A 23,737-nucleotide genomic window follows, 5' to 3' on the forward strand; every position below is an offset into this window, starting at 1 on the left:
ATATGCTGTAAACCCTAAGAAGGGAACACATTCTTAATCATGCTGTTAGGACTGAGATGGCTTAGGTACTAAGATGGCACAGTCATCATTTACACGTTTTATTAGTACAGTGATAAGACCCAACAGTTATGAGTGAGGCTGCAGGTGATACTTCATACTTCATTAGCATTCTTATAATCTTCTAACATATTCAACAGTCCTTGTTCTATTTGTGTAATAACAAGAAACACTCAAGGCAATTACAAAGCAATTACTCAGTTATTTTGTAATAACATGTTACAAAGCAAGTACTAAGTTATTAACAACGTAATTTCAGCATTATCACCCACATATACAGTAGGAGCTACTTAAGCTAAGTGTTGTCTATACTTCTGGTGACTTCTCTGTTTGCTGAGACGTTTCACAGTAGTTCGAAGGTTTAGCTGCCTTGTCCCCACATTGTTGTTCAATCATGACGTAAGTGAGTGGTGCCATGATGGATTCCTCACACTACCTGAGGTACTGTAGATCCTCAAAGCAGGGCTACATGTGCCAGCTTGCCTGAGCAATCAGGCAAAAATCAATAGTCTCTTACATTTCTCTCCCAAGGTACCCTGGGCACAGCAGCCCAGACAGATGAGTTGTAGCCTCTCCATCGTCAACCTCAAAAGCCCCCATAAATGTTAGTTCTTGTTTAGTCGCTGATACCCCCCCCCCCCCCCCCACACACACACACATACAAACACAATCTCTCTGTTGTTTTGGGTGCTGTATGTGAAGTTTAAAAACAAGCTAATTGATAGAAGCCATTGAAAATATGCATGTCTATAATTGTGTTCAATGGGGTTTAAGTTCTGTGGTTCTGCAAGATTGTTTTACTTTGTCAGACAGGGTGGGGATGTCTGGGATGACAAAACCAAGGACAGATCAGCAGTATCAGATCAGTGTTTTAGTGCTGCTGTGACTGCTGTTGATTCCCCATTATGATTAAATTTAAGCTCTGTGTAGTCCTAACGTCAGACATATTTATAGAGAAGCATAAGCAGGAGGACAGCAGGGGAGAGAGAGAGTTAAACCTTTCAATTCTCAGCCGTTCTCTTCACGGACATTATTCATCTCACATTGGAAGTCACATATCACAAATATTGTTAATCCCAACTTGAAAGGTAAGAAATATGTAGACATCATTGACAGATTTGTCATCAGAGATGTTTTTCAAATAAAAACATGGCACCATGGACAGCACCACAGACACCACTCCTGGCTGGTTGTCTGGCCACCCCTCCATCAAACCCAGATTTCCATACGAAAGAAACTGTCAATCAATGTCTGGGTGACAGATTGTGTGAGTGTGTGACAGAGGCCATTGCCTTGGGTCATCAGTCAATGTCCTTCTCCCATAGACAGTAATATATTGGCACTGCTGGTTGCTATTCTGGTTGTACTCTCTTGAGAACATATGATATTCCAGTTCATAGGGCCAGTATCTAGCAGAGGCTTGAGGGGCCAATGATTGAAGATCCATTGGTTTAGGAGTGAAATATGAGCCTGTACTGTATATGTTAGACATTTGTGTTGGATATACTGTAGTGACATTTCTTCTTGAAGGAGGTCACATTCTGTTTAGGTTTGATGTATCAGTCAGAGATTGATCATTCTACCATTCAACAGAATTGCAAACACTCACTTGAATTGCAACATACACTACAGTACCTTTCAGACATCAAAGTGTTCCAGCATACCCCCTCTCTGCTCCTCCTCCACCAAAGCTCAGAATAGGTTAACCTTTTTGCCCCATTATTTTTTATCTCTCCCCTGTCCATTTGTATCTGTCATGTGGCGGCGTCCATTCCCCATGATCTATCAACCTCAAAGCCTTTCCCTTAGCTGGCTAATGGACAGACTGCAGCACCTTAGAGGAGGAGGCAAATGTGGGGTATGATGGTGCCAATAATGTGCCTAGATTTCACAATGTATCTAATTGGATATGGAATTGAAATCGGGATTCACTTGATCTCTCCTTTTACCTATCATTATCTTTCAATTTGGCTTCTATTTCCTCAAATTTATTTTCTTCAGTCTCCAGTTTGTTCCCTTGGTGATATAGGACCTTTGTCTATCTTTATTTTCTCATCATTTTGCATTAATTTATCCTTTCCTCTGGTAATGGACTTTAATGGAAAGAGAGGGGTGCAACATGAGCAGGAGTCATATAAAATGTGATCACTGAATCTGACTGTCATTGATTGTGATTGCGTTTCAGCACATGCTGAAGGATTGGTCCCCGCAACTTGTGATAGAAGCACAAAAAACCTGGCAGTTTTATGATAATGCAAGATCACCACTGCAATCTCCACTCTTGAAAGGTCATCCATTTTCTAGGTGAAATGACACCTGAGTAATAGCATCGTTTGCTGCCTCCCTGGGTGTGACTTGCCTCCCAACAGAATTAGGCTCCCTCAGCACACCAGTGAGGGATTTACTGTAGAAGTAGTCCTTCAGATAGAACTCTCAATTTACCAAAGCTGTAAAGGCCAGTGTTTTATTAGGTCTTGAGTTACAGGCATTTGCCACTTCCACTCTGAGAATTACCGTATTTCACTCAAATATGGTCAAGTGGCTTTGTGGCTCTATGTTTGCAGAACAGTATTGGAAGAGAACAAAATAGATGAAAACAGAGGTTTTTGAGGTACATTAAGGGACTTGGCATTATAAAATGCTGTTGTGAATGTTTCCTTGGTTGTGTGTAATAAACCACAGGGGCCTGTTGAATTATTCATGTTCCTCACAGGCTTTTGAAGGCTTGGCTGTTTTATAGCAGTGCTGTTTTTAAAGCACTGGTGAAGGACAACATTTTGTATAACGTTGATTTCTGTAGCTGTTTTTCTATCAGAAAAGATATATATGTTGCCCTGTTTACATGTTATAGTCAGTATTATTTAACCATCAGTTAAAGTTGAGATTAAACCATGGACGTTCTAATTTATGTGTCAATGCAGTTCTGTGTTGATGACCTGGAAATGTTTATAAGTTACAAAAATGGCTTTTGCCACTATTTTGGGGGGGATTTTGTATGCCTTTTCTAATACTATGAGAAGTGTGATCTCAAACTCCACAAGTAAAACAAGTACTGTGTCAGCATAAGTGCAGCAATCACAATAAGAATAGAGTATATAATTGCTCTTCAGATGCTCAGATTTAGAGCAACCATGTCCTAACTGAGATAAAAGAGTAGGCCTATACAGTATATTGCTTGCTAGGCTTTGCCAATCAATGTGCCAAGTTTCTCATTTGAGAGTACACAGCAATCTTTGTGTCTTCTTAGGGATCATTAAAAGCAAAGAGTGAATGCCTAGGATATAAAGGTTTTAATGAATATATACTAAGTAAGCTAGTTACTGAACACAAGTCAGAACCATAACTGTTAAAAATATTCTCCTTTGCCCGACTGTGCCATATTTAATCTAAAAAAAAAAAAAAGTGCAATTATAAGTGTCCATTTCTAGTCTTGACTAAACACAGTATTGGGTTAGGATGATTTGATGCTGACCTTCATAATGGGTTGGGCTCATTAATTTGCTTCTGTTTTAGCTTAGCATTAGCCCAACAGGCAGGTCATGGCAATAGGTCAGAATAGGTCAAGTGGAAGAGATTTGTTCCTTGGAGGTCTTTGACTTCCACCATAGAACCAAGAAACCATAGAGCAAAGAATTGGGCATCTCAGTCCAGAGCTGAGTTATTTTGGTTCCTGAAAGAGAGTTTATGCACCACATTTGTGAGGGCCTGCGTGTGTTTCAGAGGGAGGGCTGGAGGCATCTCGAATTCCCATTCTAATCCTTTGTTTAATGAAAGACTTGCTGTAATTTTGCTAGAATCAGAGAGGGATACACTCCAAAGGAATGCAGGAGAATGAGAGTGAATGAGTGAATGAGATCCTTTTGATGTTTGACAGTCTCATACTGCAGACTCTTATTTTGTTTACATACATGATGGGAGTGTTTGAGACGTATATTCATTCCCCAGGGACAGATACGTAATAAAACAAGGGGTGTCAAATGGAATTATACCATAGCCACGTCAGTGAGAGAAAAGAGGTCAATTTCTCGCCTAAGGGATATAGTTGTTATACTACACTCATGGAAAAAATATGTTTAATTGAGTGTTCCTTATGGGTTTTTTTCATTCTTGAGCCTAAGTGGATCGACAGTCATTTAAATATATAGTTGCTGTAGGAAAGAGATAGTATATGGACACTTTAAAGGTCCAGTATGTAGTTTTGAGCTTTAAAATAATGCTAAATGGCGATGATAATATTTAGAATAGCTTTCTTGTTAGGCTATCTTGTGCATACAGAGTAGTTTGGACCAGTATCACCAGACATAGTTATAACTTAAATAATGTGGATTATCTAGTTTGATTGAAAACCAGCCACAAGACAAATGTTGACAACTCCAAAAATATGTCAGAGCCAGAGCAAAACCTGTTTAATGGCTCTGCTGAACCAGAAATTATTTGACAGAAGTGTGCTGAGACCTTGTTCCTCAGCATAAATGGCCTCTTCAGACTTCATATTGAGTGGTGCATCAGGGAGAGGGGAGAGAGTAGGAAGTACACACTTTCACACAGTCCTCCATCTGCATTGTCCTTTAGTGGTGAAGTAGCGATGACTCACGTTGAAATGATGGGGGAAAGCACCCCTCCCTTTTTTTCTCCCCAAAAAGCATTTGTTTCAAGATCTGCACACCAAGTAATACAGAGTGAGAAAGTTTACTCAATGTTTTACTCAATGTTGTTCCATTTAGCCTTTCATAAACTCCTTTAAATTACAAAGAATTGAGAAATGTCATGTTTCAGTCATTCTCCTTTGCTCCTTTCTATTTTAAATCTACAGTACTATTAGAATTATGACATTTCTAATACTATGTGAAACGTGTCAAATCTGACATGCTTTGGTTTACAGGTATACTCTGTGTTACATTTTCTCCGTAATAATCCATGATGTGTTTCCCTCTATCCCCACCAAGTGGCTATTCTCAGTACTTTCATTCAGCTGACCCTTGTAATAAATTATGGGATCTGAGCCTGGCTGAACACTGACCTGACCAATTAATTGTTTGTGTTAAGGTTAACCTTATCTGGCTGTTCTGACAGTTCCGTGGTACTCAATATCTACCCGGCTAAATTCAGCTACCTTAACTCTAACCATGTCCCAGTCTTTGCCCACCTGTCAGTGGCCATTCCATCATCTGATGTCTGTGTTAAGAGGCGCACTAGGAGAAGCAGTGATCCATGTCCGTGATGACAGCTGATATTGAAATGTTCTGTCTACCTGGTCTAGCTGAATGAATTGACGTCCTCAAACAGTGTCCTTCAGCAGTCTCTCATGCCAGCCTGCAAATATAAAGGCCAATTTCTCTGCCTCTCAGAGGGGATGAGAGACATTGGATGTGATAGATAAGCCTTTTTAGATTGATATGCCTTATTTACACGTCACATGTGTGCTGCACTGTATGTTTTCCCTTTGGCTGGAGTATTCCCACAGAGAGTGTTTTGTATATATTTGTAAATAAATAAGCATATATTTAAATGAGTGAAAAGAGAATCTAGCATCTAGCTGATTCCTCCACCTTTTCTCTGAGGATCTGTTAATGTGTTAATTGTGATTGTACATCATTTATTTCCTCTCCGGGGACCTGGGTATTCATTTAAAAGATTGGGAGGCTTTCCAGGCACATGGCCTCAAACACAAACACAGATAATCACCCAGCATTATGATCTTACACAAGGTATTACAGTAATTCATAGAAATACTTCTTTATAAGCTCCTTTTTAACTCAAGAGAAGACACCTGTTGTAACTGCCAATGATTCTGTCAGATTATGACGATTAGACCTATTGTGTATACTGTATAGTATTTCTCAAAACATACATTTTCTCAAATATGTGAAAAGTCCAGATGTTGTGTCTGCATCAACAGTGATATGATTTGATTATGACCACATTACAGTCTCAAACATTCTCAAACATAATTTGTTCTATATGGACAAAACAAAATGGAAGAGGTCACGATAATCAGCGTGTTACAATCAATACCCTTAGTTTTATAACCACCTATGAGTGGATTTTCATCTCCACCCAAAATATATTACATAAAGGCTCTTAAATCAAAACCCTCCATCTTACAGAAGCACAAAAACTGCCTCTGACTCCTATTCTACCGTGATTATGTACCATTTTTCAATTTAATTATATCCTTTAATAACAAGGAGAGCTCCATAGATTATTAGGCTGGTGACAAACACAGACGACTTTAACTATAAACTGTGCCCTCCACATTTTTTTATGATTTTATGATATTTTCCAATTAACGTAAAGTATCATACTGTAAATTTCCCAAGGTTCATTGTGACATTGTATAATTTCAGCTTGAACATGTAAACAAGGATGCACTTTGTAATATGTAAGCCTGTGTCTATTTTGTCTGTTACAGGATGACTACTAACCCTTAGTGTGGATTGTGTCCCTGGGAGAGAGGGGGAGAGCTGGCTCTGCCCGGGGATGGAGATGGAGAGATACCTTGGAGATTTCTTCACAGGCACCAACATCACAAACTGCACAGATGCCCCTACCAGCACTCTCCAAGTGTCAGTGCTCACAGATAGGATGGTTGTAGTGGTAGTTCTGCTGGTGATTCTTACCCTCCTCACTGCTCTGGGCAACGGCGCTGTCATTGCAGCCATCTGTACCACCAAGAAGCTGCACTTGCCCGCAAACTACCTAATCTGCTCCCTGGCTATCACTGACTTTCTAGTAGCTGTCCTGGTGATGCCAATCAGCATACTCTACATCACCACTGAGACTTGGTCGTTGGGCCAGGTGGTGTGTGAGGCATGGCTGAGCGTGGACATGACCTGTTGCACCAGCTCCATTCTGCACCTGTGTGTCATAGCGCTGGACCGCTACTGGGCTATCACTAAGGCCATTGAGTATGCCCGTAAGAGGTCAGCCCGCCGTGCAGCTGTCATGGTTGGCATTGCCTGGGTTATCTCAGTCTTTATATCCATTCCACCCCTCTTCTGGAGACACAGGCCTGGGAGCAGTGGCCCTAAACAGTGTGTCATTGAACATGACCATGTGGGTTACACCATTTACTCCACTTTGGGGGCATTTTACATCCCTATGACCCTCATCCTCATCTTATACTATAGGATCTTCAATGCAGCAAAGACACTCTACCAGAAGCGAGGTTCCTCACGTCACCTGAGCAGCCGGAGCACGGACAGCCAAAACTCCCTCAACCACTGCCGTGTGACACACACATTCTGCATATCAGACCTGAGCACGATAGATCCCACTATGGAGTTTGACAGGCTCAATGTCACTATCCGTATCCCACCTTTTGAGACAGAGATGGAGGTGACAGATGAGCGGAACCAGATCTGTACCTCCCGTGAGAGGAAGGCAGCACGAATCCTGGGCCTCATCCTTGGTGCTTTCATCCTTTGCTGGCTGCCCTTCTTTGTGAAGGAGCTCCTTGTGGGACTACAAGTCTTAAATCCCTCTCCCCAAGTGTCTGACTTTCTAACCTGGCTTGGTTACATCAATTCATTCATCAACCCTCTCCTTTACACTAGCTTCAATGATGATTTCAAGTTAGCCTTTAAGAAACTGCTCAAGCGAAAGGAGCATGCATAGGTTTCCTAGATTTAACATATTGCCCAAACAGGGAATGTATGCAGGAATATGCAGTGTGTCATTTTCCTATGTGACCGGTGTGATGTTGTGCTTTTCTAAATAAAAGTGTAAACAAATAGTGTTGCTTGTTTTCCTTGCAGCTCAAGCTCATTTTAGCAAGAATAATTATCACAATGGCTCATAGGAGGTAGAATGCAGCTTGCTATACACAAAAATCTTTAAAAAAGTCATGATGGACTTGTTGTCTACGATCTGACTGAGACATTCCGCCCCATGCTATGAGAGGGATTATTGACATATTTTTTTATCCAAACATAGAACTGAGCTCAAACTTTTAAACTCATGTGAAAAAAGGATAGCATTATTATTGATTAAGGTTAATAATCTAAGATTACTGATTATTAATAATTGACCATTGATTATTGTTCAAATCAATTTCTACATTTTGAAGTGTAAATAATTGACACTACATTTTGTAATAAATATATAACAGTTCTATCTCTATTGATTTTGTTTTATAGGTCTGGCGATATAAGTTTGATGTCATGATAATAATAATCGATATGAATTCTCCGGTAGTTTTGAGCTGCAGCTGTTGAGCCACTTAAAACACAAAGAAGGTAAATGCATACCACGTCTACACTGAATGACAGCAGGTGGCATTTGTTGATACTGCGCTTTTGGTCACATGCTGTCTGCGTACGCGGCAGTGGTAGCCTACGCGACGGAGTCGGGTGTGAAGATGGCGGACGAGGAGGCCGAGCAAGACCGCTGCGCACAGAGCGGTACCAGTGCAACGATTGGGGCACTCAGAGAACGATTGCACGAATTAGCAAATGTGTTGAAGGACAATACGGACTCTCCAGCCCTGTCCTCTTCTCAGTATTGCCAAGATTTCTGTCAGGTTAGTTGTATCTTTCGCTGTCTTCTCTGTGAGTCCTGTCCGTAACCAAACAACCCCTCTCAGCTGTCAAGCTAGCTAGCTAGCGGACATTATTAAGTAGCTTGATGGCCCTCTCAGCTACTGTATATCTGCGTTGGGGAAAGGGTTTGACATGATCGATAGGAGCAGTATTGTTGTATGTTATGAATAAGCAGACGTTACTTATCATGTAACGCTTGTGCCAGCTGATCAGTGAGTGTGACATTTACGCGACAAACGAAGCTAGCTAGCTACCGCGTCGCTGCTGCTTGTTTAGCTAGCTAAGCGCTCTCCCATAATAAGTAAAGATAGGGAGTGTGCAGATTTGATTGAATTACCATTGATGGGCCGTGGAAGAGGTTATCCTTTGCTTTGTCATTTCTGCTTGGCACGTTAGCTAGCTAATGCAGGCAGGGACGCCCCTTGACAGTTCCGGTGATATCAATGCCTGTCCCAGCTGACAGCTAATGAGCTAGCCCCATCTATATGCAGAGGTGTTAATGTCCATATTAGCTAGTTACATTGGCTTTGTTCCGAATTTGCACACACGCCTCACACGTTGCACCTCAGCCCTCTAGGTTATTTCGTTTTATTTTGTGTACAGTCAGACTACTGCTACTTGTCCAAAATTGACATTACTTGAGGGGTTATTATCAAATCCAAATAACATTTTTAATGGGAGCTACTACAGTATTATCCTGTCCCATCAGTGAACCTCCCCCCATGGTAGGTGGTTGGAGGCTATTTGCACCTCAGCAGCAGGTTCATCCTGTTATTTAACAATTTCGCAGTGGTTTACTGACCCATATTTCTGGCTAGCCATGGTGATAAGCTGACAGATGAAAATACCATCCTTATTGATGTCTGTGCCACTTCACAGAAATCTTATTTTGCAGTTGAGGATTTTATGTTATTTTCATATAAGATCTGTGAGTCATGAATTGTTCCCCCAGATATGCTACAAAAAAATAAAATAAAATAGTGTAGTAAGTCATGACATGTAATGCTCACCTGTCTGTTACATTTTATAGGCATTATATATAATTATAATGATGGACCTGAGAATAGAATCCTGTAGATAACGTGAGGTGGCCAGGCTTGAAATACTAAAGAAGCCATGTTGTGTCCATGCAGGAGTGCATCCAGTTTTAAACTGACCATTTGTTAATGTTTGTTTACAGGCTAGTCTATATGTTTACATTTGAGGAACTGACTTGTGAGTTCTGTCTATGGTCAAAGTGAAGGGTGAATATTGTTAAAGTAGTGAATAGAGGACGAAGCAGTAGTAGCAGATATCATCAGCATGCTGGGTTATGCTATCTTTGTTTGAAACATCTTATCGAGGAAGTTCAGTCTTTGATGATGCAGTCGTTGTACAGTAGCAGTGTAACGTCAAGCATGTGTGAATATGTGTGGCCAGAGGCAATGACTGTCCTTTAGATGTGTAGGAGGATGTGTGTTGTTCCTCATCCTCGCACTGAAATCAGCGTCTCATTTGGAAGCACATTGTGTTTAGAGTATTGTTTTCTAAATAAGTCTACATAAGTCCTGTCGATGATTTATTAGAGTGAGTCATTTTGCAAATGACTTGTTTAGCATTTTCCTCTGCAGTGGGAGCCACTGTGTTTTCATGCTCAGCTGCACTGTGCACCTTGGTGGGATGATGCTCAAAAATAAAATCTCTTTCCCCTGGAGTCCGGCTGGGTTCCTAGACACACTGTGCTGCATCTCTGCAGACTGCCTATTCATTTGTGGTGTTGCCAGCCAGCCATGCAGCAGAGTGATGTCAGTCACCTCCCCCAACCTTGGTCAGGATACTGTGTTGTCTGGAGATACATTTGAGACGCGCTGCTGCCCCTGGTCACTGCATGCCGTGGAGCGTGATGAATATGTATGAGCCAACAGTGCAGTTAGTCTGTGAGGACTGGCAATGAGCCACCAGATGTCTGTCTGCCCACAACCACCTCCTCCTCTCTCCTCTAATTAGGCCTAGGCGTATTTCAAATATGGAGGGATGAATAGTAAGATTCTGTGTATTTGTCTGTGTGAGCTCCCCTCACTCATGGACTCTTTAAGGAAAGTCATCATCATAGCCACAGTAAGATGAGTTAGAAAAAAGATGACATATCTAATATAGGCCTAGTTATAATTTTGTATTGCTGTTCTCATCCAAAACATATGACAGTCCTCATTTTTCAATTTTATGGTGAGAGGTGAAATGACAAGCTAGAATTTATCGTTGGTAGCTAGTGCATTTGATATACTGTCGTGTCTACTGAGTGTGATATGTTTTATAGGGACTGTGTAGACAGCAGGGTAGATCCCAACCCAGTCACAGCTTATGGCACTCAGCTCACAATGAAATAAAATACTTGTGACCTTTGACCTGAGCTATGATGTGACAGCTGTGATATGTCTCGCAGGAGGATGTCTGATGCATTACGTAGATGCCAACAGTATATTCTAAAAATAGAGCATCAAACTAGTCAATGTGTGTGGCTGAGTTGGTGTAGCACTGTTCTCTTTCCATCAAGGTCCATGTGGACTGCAGGATTGCACTGATAGCTTCTTTATGTCATGTTGCTTACAGGTGTTTGTGCCGATTGAGAGCCCAGCCAATCAAATAGGCTTAGAAGCTGTCATACACCTGCAGAGAGAGACAGAAAGTGTAAGGGCTGGACCGATTCTATCCAAGATGCACATGCATGTACTGTATTGGCACAGGTGTGTTTTTTCTTAACCACAATGCCTCCTATTGTGAACAGCACATTGATTTCTTCAGTCAGCCTGCTGTTGGAGGGTTTTGCAGCATGTTAGGGATCAGTTTGTCTGCAGTGTACTTTCTTGTGAGGAGAAAGTACTCCGTTAATGGAGCTATCTGTGCACGGCTCAGTTCACCTCTGTGCACATCTCCCCTGCAGGTGAACAGCCTGGCAAGCTTCTCTAATGAAGTCTGGCATAATGAAAACCATAATGGGAAAAAACAATAGGCCCTGTTTGCTCAACATTTAAGTAGCATTTCTTTTGTTACAGTACCTTGTTTTGTTGGCTCTGTAACATACAACAAACAAACAACAAAATATTTATAATTCCGTGTGATATTATGGTCAATACTGTATGAAAAATGTATTTCACATACGTATGTTACATTATTGATAACTAAAACAGTAGGTCAACAGAGTTAAGGTTTTGGGATTGAGTAAGCCTTGGGTCTCTCTAGCTCTGTAGTACTGTACCTTTTATGGGTCAAATAGGGTCATGTCCCAGCAAAATAGGGAGTTCCCACCAGAGTGAACTCTCCTTGACCTTGCGTATGTACTGCAGGCTTTTTTGACGACCAGGTTTGTGATAGGGGGCCACCCAGGGGCCGAGACGAATTGCAGTCAAGCATGCATGCATGCATACATGCATACATTCAGATATGTGCCAGGAGTTGGTGAATAATTCCACTAATAGGTCTGCTAGTAATAATAACAATACTGTTTGTACATTGTCTTCCATAGTTCGTATGCTCATGTCATATGATATCGTATCTATATTTATATCTATATTTAACCTTGGCCCAGTTTTGACGTAACTTGTGCGAATGATTGTTAGGAGTTTCGAGGCCGAGGTGACTGCCAGTTGAGCAGTCTTATGGCTTGTGGATAGAAACTGTTCCTTGGACTGGTCTGGATGCTCCGGTACCTTTTGCCAGAAGGTAGCAGAGAGAACAGGGCATGGTTGGGGTGGCTGGGGTCCCTGATGATCTTCCTAGCCTTCCTCTTGCACCTCTCAGAATAGAGGTCCTGAATGGTAGGTAGCTTGCGGCTGATGTACTGGGCCGATTTCACCACCCTCTGAAGAGCCTTACGGTCAAGGGCCGTACCAGGCGGTGATACAGCTGGTCAGGATACTCTCTGTGATACAGCCGATAGGTTGTCATTAAAAATGTCATGAAAAGGAATGCTTTTTCCTAAATAGCCAAAATCAGATTTATCCATTAATACCCTATTTATAATTCTATCAAAGTAGAGCAGAGTAGCCTGACAGGGAGATTGTCCAGGGACAGGGAGGGTGTCCATGGATGGTGGTATCTGGTCTTGTGGTCCTCAGATGAGGGCTTCCCCCTCCAGTCCTTTCTACACTTTCTACACTTTTTGTTTCACTGCACTCTATTTTAGTTCTCTGTTGAAAATCATTCTTTACTCAAAATAAAACCGTCAATCTGTGTGTGAGTAACCCCCCCCCCCCCCCCCCTGTGTAGACTCTGGTGGAGTATGCAGGCCGATGGAAGATAGAAGAGGATCCACTGCCTTTAGTGGAGGTGTACACAGTGGCCCTGCTGAGCTATGCCCATGCCTCCCCCTGCCTCTCTTCCCAGTGTGAAAATGTCCCCCTTGTCCTGGAAAGGCTCTCACTGTGAGTACTGCTGGTGGCGATTGATTTGATGGTTACAGCCTGTTCGAGAAACATCATGTACATCACATTAAATCAGTTAGCCTACATTTATTGTTGTTAACATTATATTATTGCCTTGCATGTACTGTAGGCTACTCTACAAACTGTAACATTAGTTTTGGGTAACGCGATTTGTTTTTGCTGTATATAATTCTGAATAATTCCTATGCATAGTCACTATGCTTCAGATGATCATATTTAAGGCAATGTACAAGTTACATACAGGTATCCTTCAGAGATGAGTTGTTTTGGTTCATTTTGTTGTGCAGGAGTTGTGTGGAGCTGTTGCTCTCGCTGCCAGAACAGGTCCCAGATGCCTTTTGGAAGGAGTTCAGTTCATCTGTCCAGGTAAACTTCATAACCATATCTTGTAGAAAATAAATAAATATATTTTTTTCATTCAATCAATGATCTTTTAACCAAACCAACCTATTGAGATAAGTAAAGTGTGCATTGCATGGATGCACTTTGTTTAAACCACCTCTTGGCACTCAATGTTATTGTGTTGTTGTTGTTGTTGTTGTTATTGTTGTCAGACTTGAAGTGTTAAGAGTAGCCTTATTGACTGGTTCCTATCTGTGCAGTCAGCCCATTCCCAGCTACAGGAGAATGGCATCACACAGCTGCGCCTGCTGTCTGCTGTGGCCCAGGAGACTGGCATATGGACCAACAGCACACTGCACAGCCTTCTCTCTAATGAAATGCCACAAACAGATCAAGGTGAGTGTTATCATTATTATAATTATTTTCTTATGGTTGTCATTCTTTTAAATCCATTTGGCTTATTGACATTCAAAACAGCATTTTACACCACATAGTTTTGTTCTGAGCTATCCCTCTTCTCTTTTAGTTCATGAGTTCCTTGAGCTGGAGGGACCCATTCTGCTGGAGATGAGATTAAAGCACCTTATCAAGGAGAACCACTTGGAGAAGGCTGCACTGCTGGCAAAGGCGTGTGCAGAGTATCCTGAGTTTGAAGGAAAGGGACACTTTAAGCAGATGTACCTTGTCTGTCTGTGTCCTGTCTCAGCACAGGAACCGTTAATGGAGGAGGTAGGGTGTCGTTGTTTTACAGCAGTCCAGCCTCAGTGTTATCATACAGTTCCTTAGTGTTCTGTTTCTCTATTGCTTTTTTTTTGAGAATGTATTGAGAATATCATCCACTAGAGGGCAGACTATTCCATGGGAAAGATTTACACAGAAAAATGAGTAACACTGAATTGAGTTGCACCTATAAACACTGTCGTAACAACATTTAATTCTATAAACATGTCACTTCATATATGGTAGTTATTAGGTTATTACATGGGAACAGTCCTTATTCCACTTGTGTAATAACACAAACTACTTGTCTATTACGGTACTATAATAACAGTATGTTAATTACAGTGTTACTAGAGTAATTACAGAGTTACTACACAGATATTGGGCAACTTAATGTCAAGTGTGATCAAAGAAGGTTTATGGAAATAAATCAAATGGCAGATTTTGAAGGACTTGTGCAATTGAAATAACTAATAAAGTCACTAATGACACAAACTACAATTTAATGTTAACTTGTACAGATTAGATGTTTTAGAATTTAAAATGTTACATACAACTAGTCAGTGATGACTATAGCTCCACCACTACACCCACTCTGTTGCTTCAGCAGTCAATCTATCTCAAATGGTCTGACACTGCTGTTACAAAACCATGAAAACGCAATAGAAACCATTACTTAATGTGGTTTGGAGTCGCGTTTAGAAGCATTTATATGCACTGTTAAGTTTGCTCAGCTGCGGGTAAGCACCCGTTTGGTTTCATGGGAATTTGAGTTATGAGACTGGCTCATCTGGCCGGCTAACTGAACAATCTAGTTTTCATGTAAATTTCAAATGACGCACCTTCAACCACAAAAATCCATTGCTAGTTTCAAAGAGATTTGCTGAACCCCATATATATTCCTAAGAGGACACACCCTGAATCTGAAAAGCTGTCCAGGGGACAATTTGACAAAAAAGGCCTAAAAAATTAATTAGCATTGTCTGGGGTGTGTTAATTTGAAAGGGGAAACAAATATAGACATAACCTTGCATAATTTACACTTTGAAAGTTGGCAAGATCTGTTTGTACAGGACCTTTAAGACATGAGGAAATGGTTGAATGCTGCAGATGTACAGTGAAGAGTGACATTTGTCTGATTGTATACCTGATGTTACAAATTCATTATCCATGTAGTCTACTTGTAGTCCAAACATATGTTTTACACTGACAGCAGTGTACATTACATCTTGCAGAAACAATATTCATGGAACAAAGTCAAGTTCTTCTCTTGGTTCTTTACACAGCTCTCCAAGGTGGATTGCCGCGATGCACTGGAGATGATTTGTAACCTGGAATCAGAGGGAGACGAGAAGGGAGCCTTTAGCTTATGCACTGCCTTTTTGACTCGCCAGCTTCTACAAGGAGACACTTATTGTGCCTGGTAAACATTTATTGCATTGAAACCAATCTTATTGAAAGCTTCCTATCTCTGTGTTTGACATGAGATGAATGAATGTGAATGTTGTGTTACTGACCATTCCTTTTAGAATAGCTCCATGACAAAATCATTATCTCTACCATCTTGTGCAGTTCTTACATCAGTGATTACTGTGTCTTCCCTCGCTCTCCTCTCCAGGGAGCTCACCCTGTTCTGGAGCAAACTGCTGAAGCGCTTAGAGTCATCGGAACAGACTTTCCTGGACAGATGCCGTCAGATGTCTTTGCTGTCCAAAACAGTCTTCCACATCCTCTTTCTCATCAAGGTCATTCAATCAGAGGTAGGTTTCTGTCTAGATATTCCTCATTGGATGTATTATTGTTGTTGTTAATAATAATTTTAATACAGTAGGATGTTTGACATTTGGGGCTCACACTGTTATCTTTGCACTGTTTTTGCATTTACAATCCATTGAAATTCGGTGATTGATTCATTGAATCTGATGCCTTTTGTTTCTTTTACAGATAGACAACATTGGACTGCCAGTGTGCATTGACATGTGCATACAGGCTTTACAGATGGACTCAAGTGACGGGAACACCAAGGTCACCATTTGCAAAACCATCTCCTGTTTGTTGCCCACTGATCTGGAGGTGAAACGGGCTTGTCAACTAACAGAGTTCTTACTAGAGCCCACGGTGGACTCCTACTACACTGTGGAGACTCTCTACAATGAACCTGACCAGAAGCTGGAGGAGGAAAATCTCCCTGTGCCCAACTCACTACGCTGTGAGCTCCTGCTGGTGTTTAAGACGCTATGGCCTTTTGACCCAGAGTTCTGGGACTGGAAGACATTGAAGCGTCATTGCCTGTCACTTATGGGTGAGGAGGCCTCCATTGTGTCATCTATTGACTTGCTCAATGACAGTGAGAGCCCAGATGCCCCTGAGGAGGAGGATATAACCCAGGATCAGGAAGGGTTCCGGGATGTCACTGAATGCTTTCTAGACACTACAAATGAACTGAATGAGATCGCAGATAAAAGACAGAAAAACAGAGAAACAAAGAAACTGAGAGAGAAAGGTTTCATCTCTGCCAGGTTTAGAAACTGGCAGGCGTATATGCAGTACTGTGTGTTATGTGACAAGGAGTTTCTTGGTCACAGGATTGTACGTCATGCACAGACTCATTACAAAGATGGACTTTATAGCTGCCCAATATGTGCTGAGACCTTTAATTCAAAGGACACATTGGAGCCACATGTAGCATCACACGTAAAACTATCATGCAAGGAGAGACTAGCTGCAATGAAAACAAATAAAAAATTGGCTAATCCAAAAACAGCAGCCCCTGTTATTGCAGCTCTGAAGGCTAAAACAGAAAATCAGCTCTGGACAAAAGATGGCGCAAACAGTGATTCTCAAGAACATAATGGGGAGATGCATCAGACAGAGACATTTCAGCCCAAACTCTCTGGGCTTAAGACAGAAAGCAGTGAGGAAAGCACGTGCCCTGTTGCTAACTGCAGAAAGGGGTTCAAGTATTTCCGAAATCTTCTTGTTCATGTGAAAGCACATGGAGATAATGATGAGGCGAAGCGCTTTCTTGAAATGCAAAGCAAAAAGGTGCTTTGTCAGTATTGTCGTCGGCAGTTTGTTAATGTCACTCACCTCAATGATCATTTGCAAGTGCACTGTGGTGTCAGGCCTTACATTTGCATACAGTTGAAGTGCAAGGCCAGCTTCCTCTCCAACACTGAACTGCTTGTACACAGAAAGGAACATGTTGTATTTAAGGCCAGATGCATGTTTCCAGGCTGTGGGAAGATTTTCAATGAAGCATACAAGTTATACGACCACGAGGCCCAGCATTACAAAACGTTTACCTGCAAAGTCCCTGACTGTGGTAAAGTGTTCCATTCTCAATCTCAGTTGGATTTGCACCAGGAGGAACATGTCACAAAAGCAGAAGTTCAAAATTCTGATATTCCTCTTTCGCTGAACCAGGGGATGCTCTCTGGTCAGGCTCCCCTCTCAGAGGAGGTTTCCCATGTAAACTTGTTGGACTCTGCTGCCGAGACTTCTAATCCACCAAACTCTTTTGGTGTGAAGCACTCCATTGAGAGCATGTTAGCCTCTTCTCAAGCTCTTTTGCTGGACTATGAACATTTTGTAGTTAAAAGTGAGCCACCAGATAACCCAGCACAACAACTCCCGTATTCAGATAATTCTGTGATTCAGACTACCATGAATGCACATATGCCTGACCCAAATCAACTTAGACATAGAGATCACTCTGCTCTTACACCACATAATCTCCCATTAGCTTCATACCAAGGTGCTCCTGATGCCCTAAACCCAAATGTTTTGTCAGGTCAGGAACTGATGTTGCCCAAAGAAGCAAATGCTGGATCTAGGAAATACCAAGACTGCCGAGTGCCACTACCAGGACAACATCAAGACATGTGTGTCAACAACATGTCAGCAGCAGGCCAGAACTCTCATTACATGTCAACTGCAATGTCTCAAACACTTCCTCCATCAGTAACCCTTTTGCCACCCACTAGTAGCAGGGCAGAGAATACAATAACACAGTTTCCATGCTCAAGCACTCCTGCCCCATCCAACAGTGAAAAAGAGAGACACAACTGTGCATTTGAAACATGTACTCGTAACTACAGCTCTTACAGGAGTGTTACCAAACACATGAAAGCTGTTCATCCAGAGTTTTATACAGAATGGAAACTTTCTAAAAGGAAAAATAATAATAAAACAAATAAAAAACTAAGTATTGGAGCCCCAGTCCCAGGAATTCAGAGACAGAATGTCATCCATCCACCTCTGTACCCTAACACGTGCTCGAACTCAAACCTCGCTTCTTTCTCCTCCAATTCATCAGCTGTTCAAAGCCAGACTCTCCCAAACCAAATGGACAATATCCTAAATCCCATCGTACGCTCCCAGCTAGGAAAACCTCCTAATCAATTTGAACCAATGCAATCACCTGTCGGACCTAGTTTGCCATGGCATTCAACACCTGTAAACAACCAGATTCCGAATTGTTTCCCCTCCCAAGTATATCCCTCAAACATGCAAGGGATGCCACAAATTGATGCTGTCAGTGGAGCAGTGGGCCATAGTATTCCATCCCGTCATATGATGGGATCTAATATTGGAAGACCATCAGAGATACTACAACCATTACCAATGGATAATGTTCCGCAGCCTGTTTTGCCCTCTTACAGGGACAGAATGCAGAATAACATGGAAACACAATTACCCCCAGCAAGAAATACATTGCAGGCAAGAAGCAATGGTGTAACTCAAGGTGGCACAATCACCTCAGGAAATGATGCTGAAAATCCGAAAAAAGTCAAGCGAAACAAAAGAACGAAATGGCCTGCCATTATCAAAGATGGGAAATTTATTTGCTCTAGGTGTTTTAGAGAATTTCAGAGCCCTAAATCACTGGGAGGTCATTTGTCCAAGCGTTCACACTGCAAAGCATTTGATGAGACAGACTTGACTGCTGATTTACCAACATCATTTCTTGATCTTCTCAATTCAGAGCAAATGATCAATACTCAGCAGCCTCCACCAGCCTCACATTATAATCCCACTGAAGCTTTTAAGGACAAACCTTGTCAATCAGTGATCAGAGATCCACTAGATTCAAAATGTTTCCCAAATATCATTTATCCACAAGCTAATGTGTCATCATATGCAAATGATGGTGAACAAAATGATGAGATTCTGAAACAAATTATGGATAATGCAAATATTACCAATCTGTTTGAGCCCTCAGCTATTCCTCAGCCAACATTTCAAAATCCTTGTGGTCCTTATGGAACTGGTGGACGTTTGCCAGAAAGCACGGTCATACAGCACACAGGAAATATCCAGGTAAAAACAGAAAATATATCTTACAGAGATGATTATCTTCAGTCATGTGACCCTGTGTTAAGCAGTAGTGATTTCTCAGATCCACTTCTCTCCCAGATGCTTGTTGGAAACAACCCTGCTGGTTCCCTAGATGGTCTTCCCACAGACCATATCAATAATTTACTCAGAACTGAAACACTCATGAAAATTAAAGAGGTCAAGAGGAACTCTGATGCCTCCAATTTAGGTGGACTCTCCAATGATGGGCTTCTGGCTGCAATGGCCAGTTTGGCGCAAAATCTTATTACAAACCCATTGTTGCAGATGACCGCACCTGAACCACAGCACAGTCCAGCAACATCAACTAGCAAACAAGGTGAAACGCAGAGAAAGAATACTGAACAGAACGTCAAGCAGAAATTGCGTGAACAGATTTTAGCTGGAGACTTCCAAAGAAGAAGCAGTTTATCTCATGCAACCAGCACGGACACAAATTCCTCTTCTAAGACTCCAGTGTCCTTGAATCCAGCAACCAGTGTTGTACAACAGTGTGGAGTCATTCAAAGTCTCCAGTCCTACCAGAGGATTGAGGCAACAACTACAGGACAGGTCCAGGAAATAAACAACAAAGGAATGACATCTGCACCCTCTGCCCAAATGAATAGACCCGCAACCATGCAGAGTTTTACTAATTTTAGAGAAGCTCCCTCTCAACACCATGAGGCACCAGCTCCACCCAGCATTGTAGCAGATGATGTTGATCTTGGCCCCACTCTAACATCTGTAAACCAACCACACTGGATGAAGGCCATTCAGACAGCATTTGAAAATCTGGACCTAGACAAAGAGGTTGATTTTACCCAAACATCTTACCCCATGAAACCAAGCTGTAATGATATCCCTAATGATACTGAGTCTTTTGGGCCTAATGTCTCATCAGAGAAGGATTCACAGATATCTGAAAGCTTTATGAAGCCATTTACCTGTGATATGGACAACTGCACTTACAGGGCCATGACAAAAGATGCAGTTTTGAAACACCTCACCAAGACTCACAACTACACTGATGAGATGATACATTCAATGAAGAAAAACCATGGGAAATTTGCCCCATTCTGCTGCCATATGTGTACTAAGACCTTTACCCGTAATTCAAACCTTAGGGCTCATTATCAGACAGCTCACAAATTGTCACCTGAGGAAATTGTAAAACAAAACAAAAAACGACATTTAGGTAACACAGGTGGACTTGCTGATAACCAGGATAAACCAAGTGGGGGTGGACACCCATCTTTGTCTGCTCACAGTGTCACTGCTCCTAATTCCCTGACAGGGACTATTGGACATCATTATCCACTCCAAGATGTTATAAAAAAAGAATACCCATCACAGCCTTTTGAACAGCAGAGTTCCACAATTATGCCTGCCATGAGATCTCATGATAAACATCTCTCCATAGGAACGCAGCCAGTGCAGAGGATCCCCCTGCAGAATCAGACTTGGGCTCCTCCAACAACAATGTCTGGATACCAAATGAAGGCACAGGACTCAACAATGGCTCAACAACATTTAATGATGGGTCCTAATGCAGAACAATGGTCAGACGGACAATCTGTGCCAGTGCCCTCAATTCCTACTCAGTACTTAGATAGTCAACAAGCTGGAGGCCAATTATCAGCAAGGGCCGCTTTAATGGCACCTGCGTCGTCAGGTCCCCTTCAGTCTATTGTTGCCCCATCTTTAGAAGAAAAACCTAAAAACAGCAAGCACAGAGTGGTGAAACCTAAAGTTGAAAAGATTAAAGTTGAAACTTCAAAGAAGACGAAAGAGAAAAAGTCAGATGGAAATGATGCTTTTAGTCCTTATAGGCCATATCGCTGTGTTCATCAAGGATGTGTAGCAGCTTTTACCATTCAGCATAATTTGATCCTCCATTATAGGGCTGTACATCAGTCTGCTCTGTCAACGTTTGAAGTGAACAATGAACACGACCAGAATGAGGAACAGGATGAGACAAAGGACTGCAAAGAGGAAGAAGAGATAGAGGAGCCAGAGGGTGAGGTCATGCAGGTAACTGAATTCAGATGTCAAGTTAGAGACTGCTCAAGAGTATTCCAAGATGTTCCTAACCTTTTGCAGCATTATCTCCAGCTTCACAAATTCAGCCTGGATAAAGCAGGTTCTCTCATATCTAGCATCCACTTAGGCAGATTCCATTGTGATCATCAAGCATGTACAGCATCATTCACTGCTTTCTGGAAGTATATTGCTCATGTTGAAGAGGATCATAACAAAGTAAAACTCTCCAACATGGAACCTGTGGATGGGATGTTTAGGTGTAATGTTGAAGACTGTGACCGTGCCTATGCCACAAAGTCAAATCTGCTAAGACATACCATGAAAAAGCATCATGACATTTACAAACTTCAACAGAAAAGTGAAGAGCGTGTGAAACATTGCTCCAAGAATTCACATTACCAAATGACTAAATCAAGTGATGGGAAAGAAAACATAGAGAGCAACAAAAAAATTACACCGAGGGGGAGTGACAAAAAGAAAAGTGACAAGTCAAAAAACAATCATTGGACTAAATTCGGAAAACCCTCCTTGAAAACTAAGGAGGAAGCGTCTGCAATGTGCACTAAGAAATACACTTTGCAATACCCCTGCATGATAAAGGGCTGTGAGTCTGTCATTAGTTCAGAACGGAGCATCATGAAGCACTACATGGGGCATGGCCTCTCAGAACGATACCTAGAGGAGCAGAGGAGCCACTTCATATTCTGCAAAAAATTCTCCAGACATAGATATCGCTCAGCCAGGAGCGATGACTCAAAGTCAGAAAACTCATCAGAGATATCAGAGAGTGAGGATACAACAGACACAGGCCTAGATGGCAGTGAGTATGAGTGTTCAAAACCTGGCTTAAGGAAAAGGAGGAATATTGAGAACCCTGAGATGTCTGACGGCAAACTATCAAATGATGAAAGTTCAGAAACTATATCGGATGGCTCTGTGGTAGTGAGACGCAAGAGAGGACGCCCACGAAAGTTACATCTTGAAAAACTGACCAAAGGTAAAAGGGCGTCTAGGTCAACTAGGAGTAATGCAGCCTACCCTGGAGATAATGGATCAGACTCCTCCTCCAGCACTGCCCTGAACCAGGAGGACATGACTGATCAAGGTGTATCGTTGACCTCCTTTAAGCCCATGGGATTCGAAATGTCCTTCTTGAAGTTTTTGGAAGAATCCAACCAGTCTGAGCATTCTCTGAGGAGGATACAACTAAAAACTGCTAAAGTGTTGTGCAAAAGATCAGATGCATATTTGCACTCAAAAGACTCCTGCTTTGAGTTCAGTAACCCTCAGAAGCTGACATCACTTAACAATGTGAAAATTGTAGTAGACAGAGCCTATTCAGATGTTGCTGATATTCTCCTGAAGCAGCTACAGGAAATGCGACCCACAGTGATATTAGAAAAATAGTTTGCATTTGTTTGCATTAGTATTAATTGACTGTTGAATGTTTTCAAACATGGTTACTCAGGATAAGAAGGGGTCCAAACCTGCTGCAGACTGGTGCCCAAAACAATAATGCTTTTCTTCAGTTATTTGATGGACTATGTAAAAGTTTTGTTTTAAAAACTAAACGAATACCAGTTGTTATCTGTAAAAGTCCCCTGTCTCCTATAATGAACACATTTTATAATATGTATCATGGGTAGGATTAATTAATAAATAGAGCATGTTTGTATTTATGAAGCTTCCCAGCACATTATATTGCCTTTGCAAACAAATTTGAAAATTGAGAGGGAAACATGACAACACGTTATGTTGTGTTAAGGATCCCCATGGGACTTCATGAAAATGGCCCAAACAGATGGAATGTGATGTTGTGTATAGTCTGTGAGTGTTTTTGTTAATCATGCCTTGTAAATTTAAGTTGTAGACAATGTTGTGTGTACATACTGTTTTTTGTAAATCAACTACTGCCACCAGCAGTTTTAATTAAGTTAAATATGATAAAACAACTTTATTACAGCTTTGGTGTTTTACTTGTTTTTCTTTTTATTGCAATTTGTCAAATTGTGTCATTTTGCATTGTAGCAGTAGCAATAATACAGTGCACTGGGGTGGGAATTGGCTGAATCATTCATAAAAACAAGACATTAGCCTAAATAATGGCCAGACATGTAAGACATTAATTCAAAAGCTGCAATGCACAAGGAATAAAGCTGAAGCTCAGCTCAGATAAAAGAGACCATAACATGCTTTGAATTTACCACACAGAACAGTGTTTTTCAGTATTCTCAGTATTATGATATGAGATTTTAAGGGAGGAGGGATCCCATGTTA

General features: G+C 41.5%; 2 protein-coding genes across 2 annotated transcripts; both read left to right on the forward strand.

The window, feature by feature from the left end:
- Window positions 1-6,537: 6,537 nt before the first annotated feature.
- htr1e (5-hydroxytryptamine receptor 1E) lies at window positions 6,538-7,674 on the forward strand (the record flags this gene model as incomplete). Its single annotated transcript, XM_083689467.1, has 1 exon — window positions 6,538-7,674. One exon carries the CDS (start codon window positions 6,538-6,540, stop codon window positions 7,672-7,674), a length of 1,137 nt encoding a protein of 378 aa, XP_083545593.1.
- A 721-nt stretch (window positions 7,675-8,395) lies between these two features.
- znf292b (zinc finger protein 292b) lies at window positions 8,396-23,402 on the forward strand. The gene is made up of 8 exons (XM_083688869.1): window positions 8,396-8,578; window positions 12,843-12,997; window positions 13,306-13,384; window positions 13,621-13,756; window positions 13,887-14,089; window positions 15,367-15,503; window positions 15,699-15,840; window positions 16,025-23,402. The coding sequence occupies exons 1-8, from the start codon at window positions 8,417-8,419 to the stop codon at window positions 22,865-22,867; spliced, it is 7,857 nt and encodes a 2,618-aa protein (XP_083544995.1). The 5' UTR covers window positions 8,396-8,416; the 3' UTR covers window positions 22,868-23,402.
- The last annotated feature ends 335 nt before the right edge of the window (window positions 23,403-23,737 follow it).

This window comes from Argentina silus (assembly GCF_951799395.1).
Source record: "Argentina silus genome assembly, chromosome: 17".
Classification (NCBI taxonomy): domain Eukaryota; kingdom Metazoa; phylum Chordata; class Actinopteri; order Argentiniformes; family Argentinidae; genus Argentina; species Argentina silus.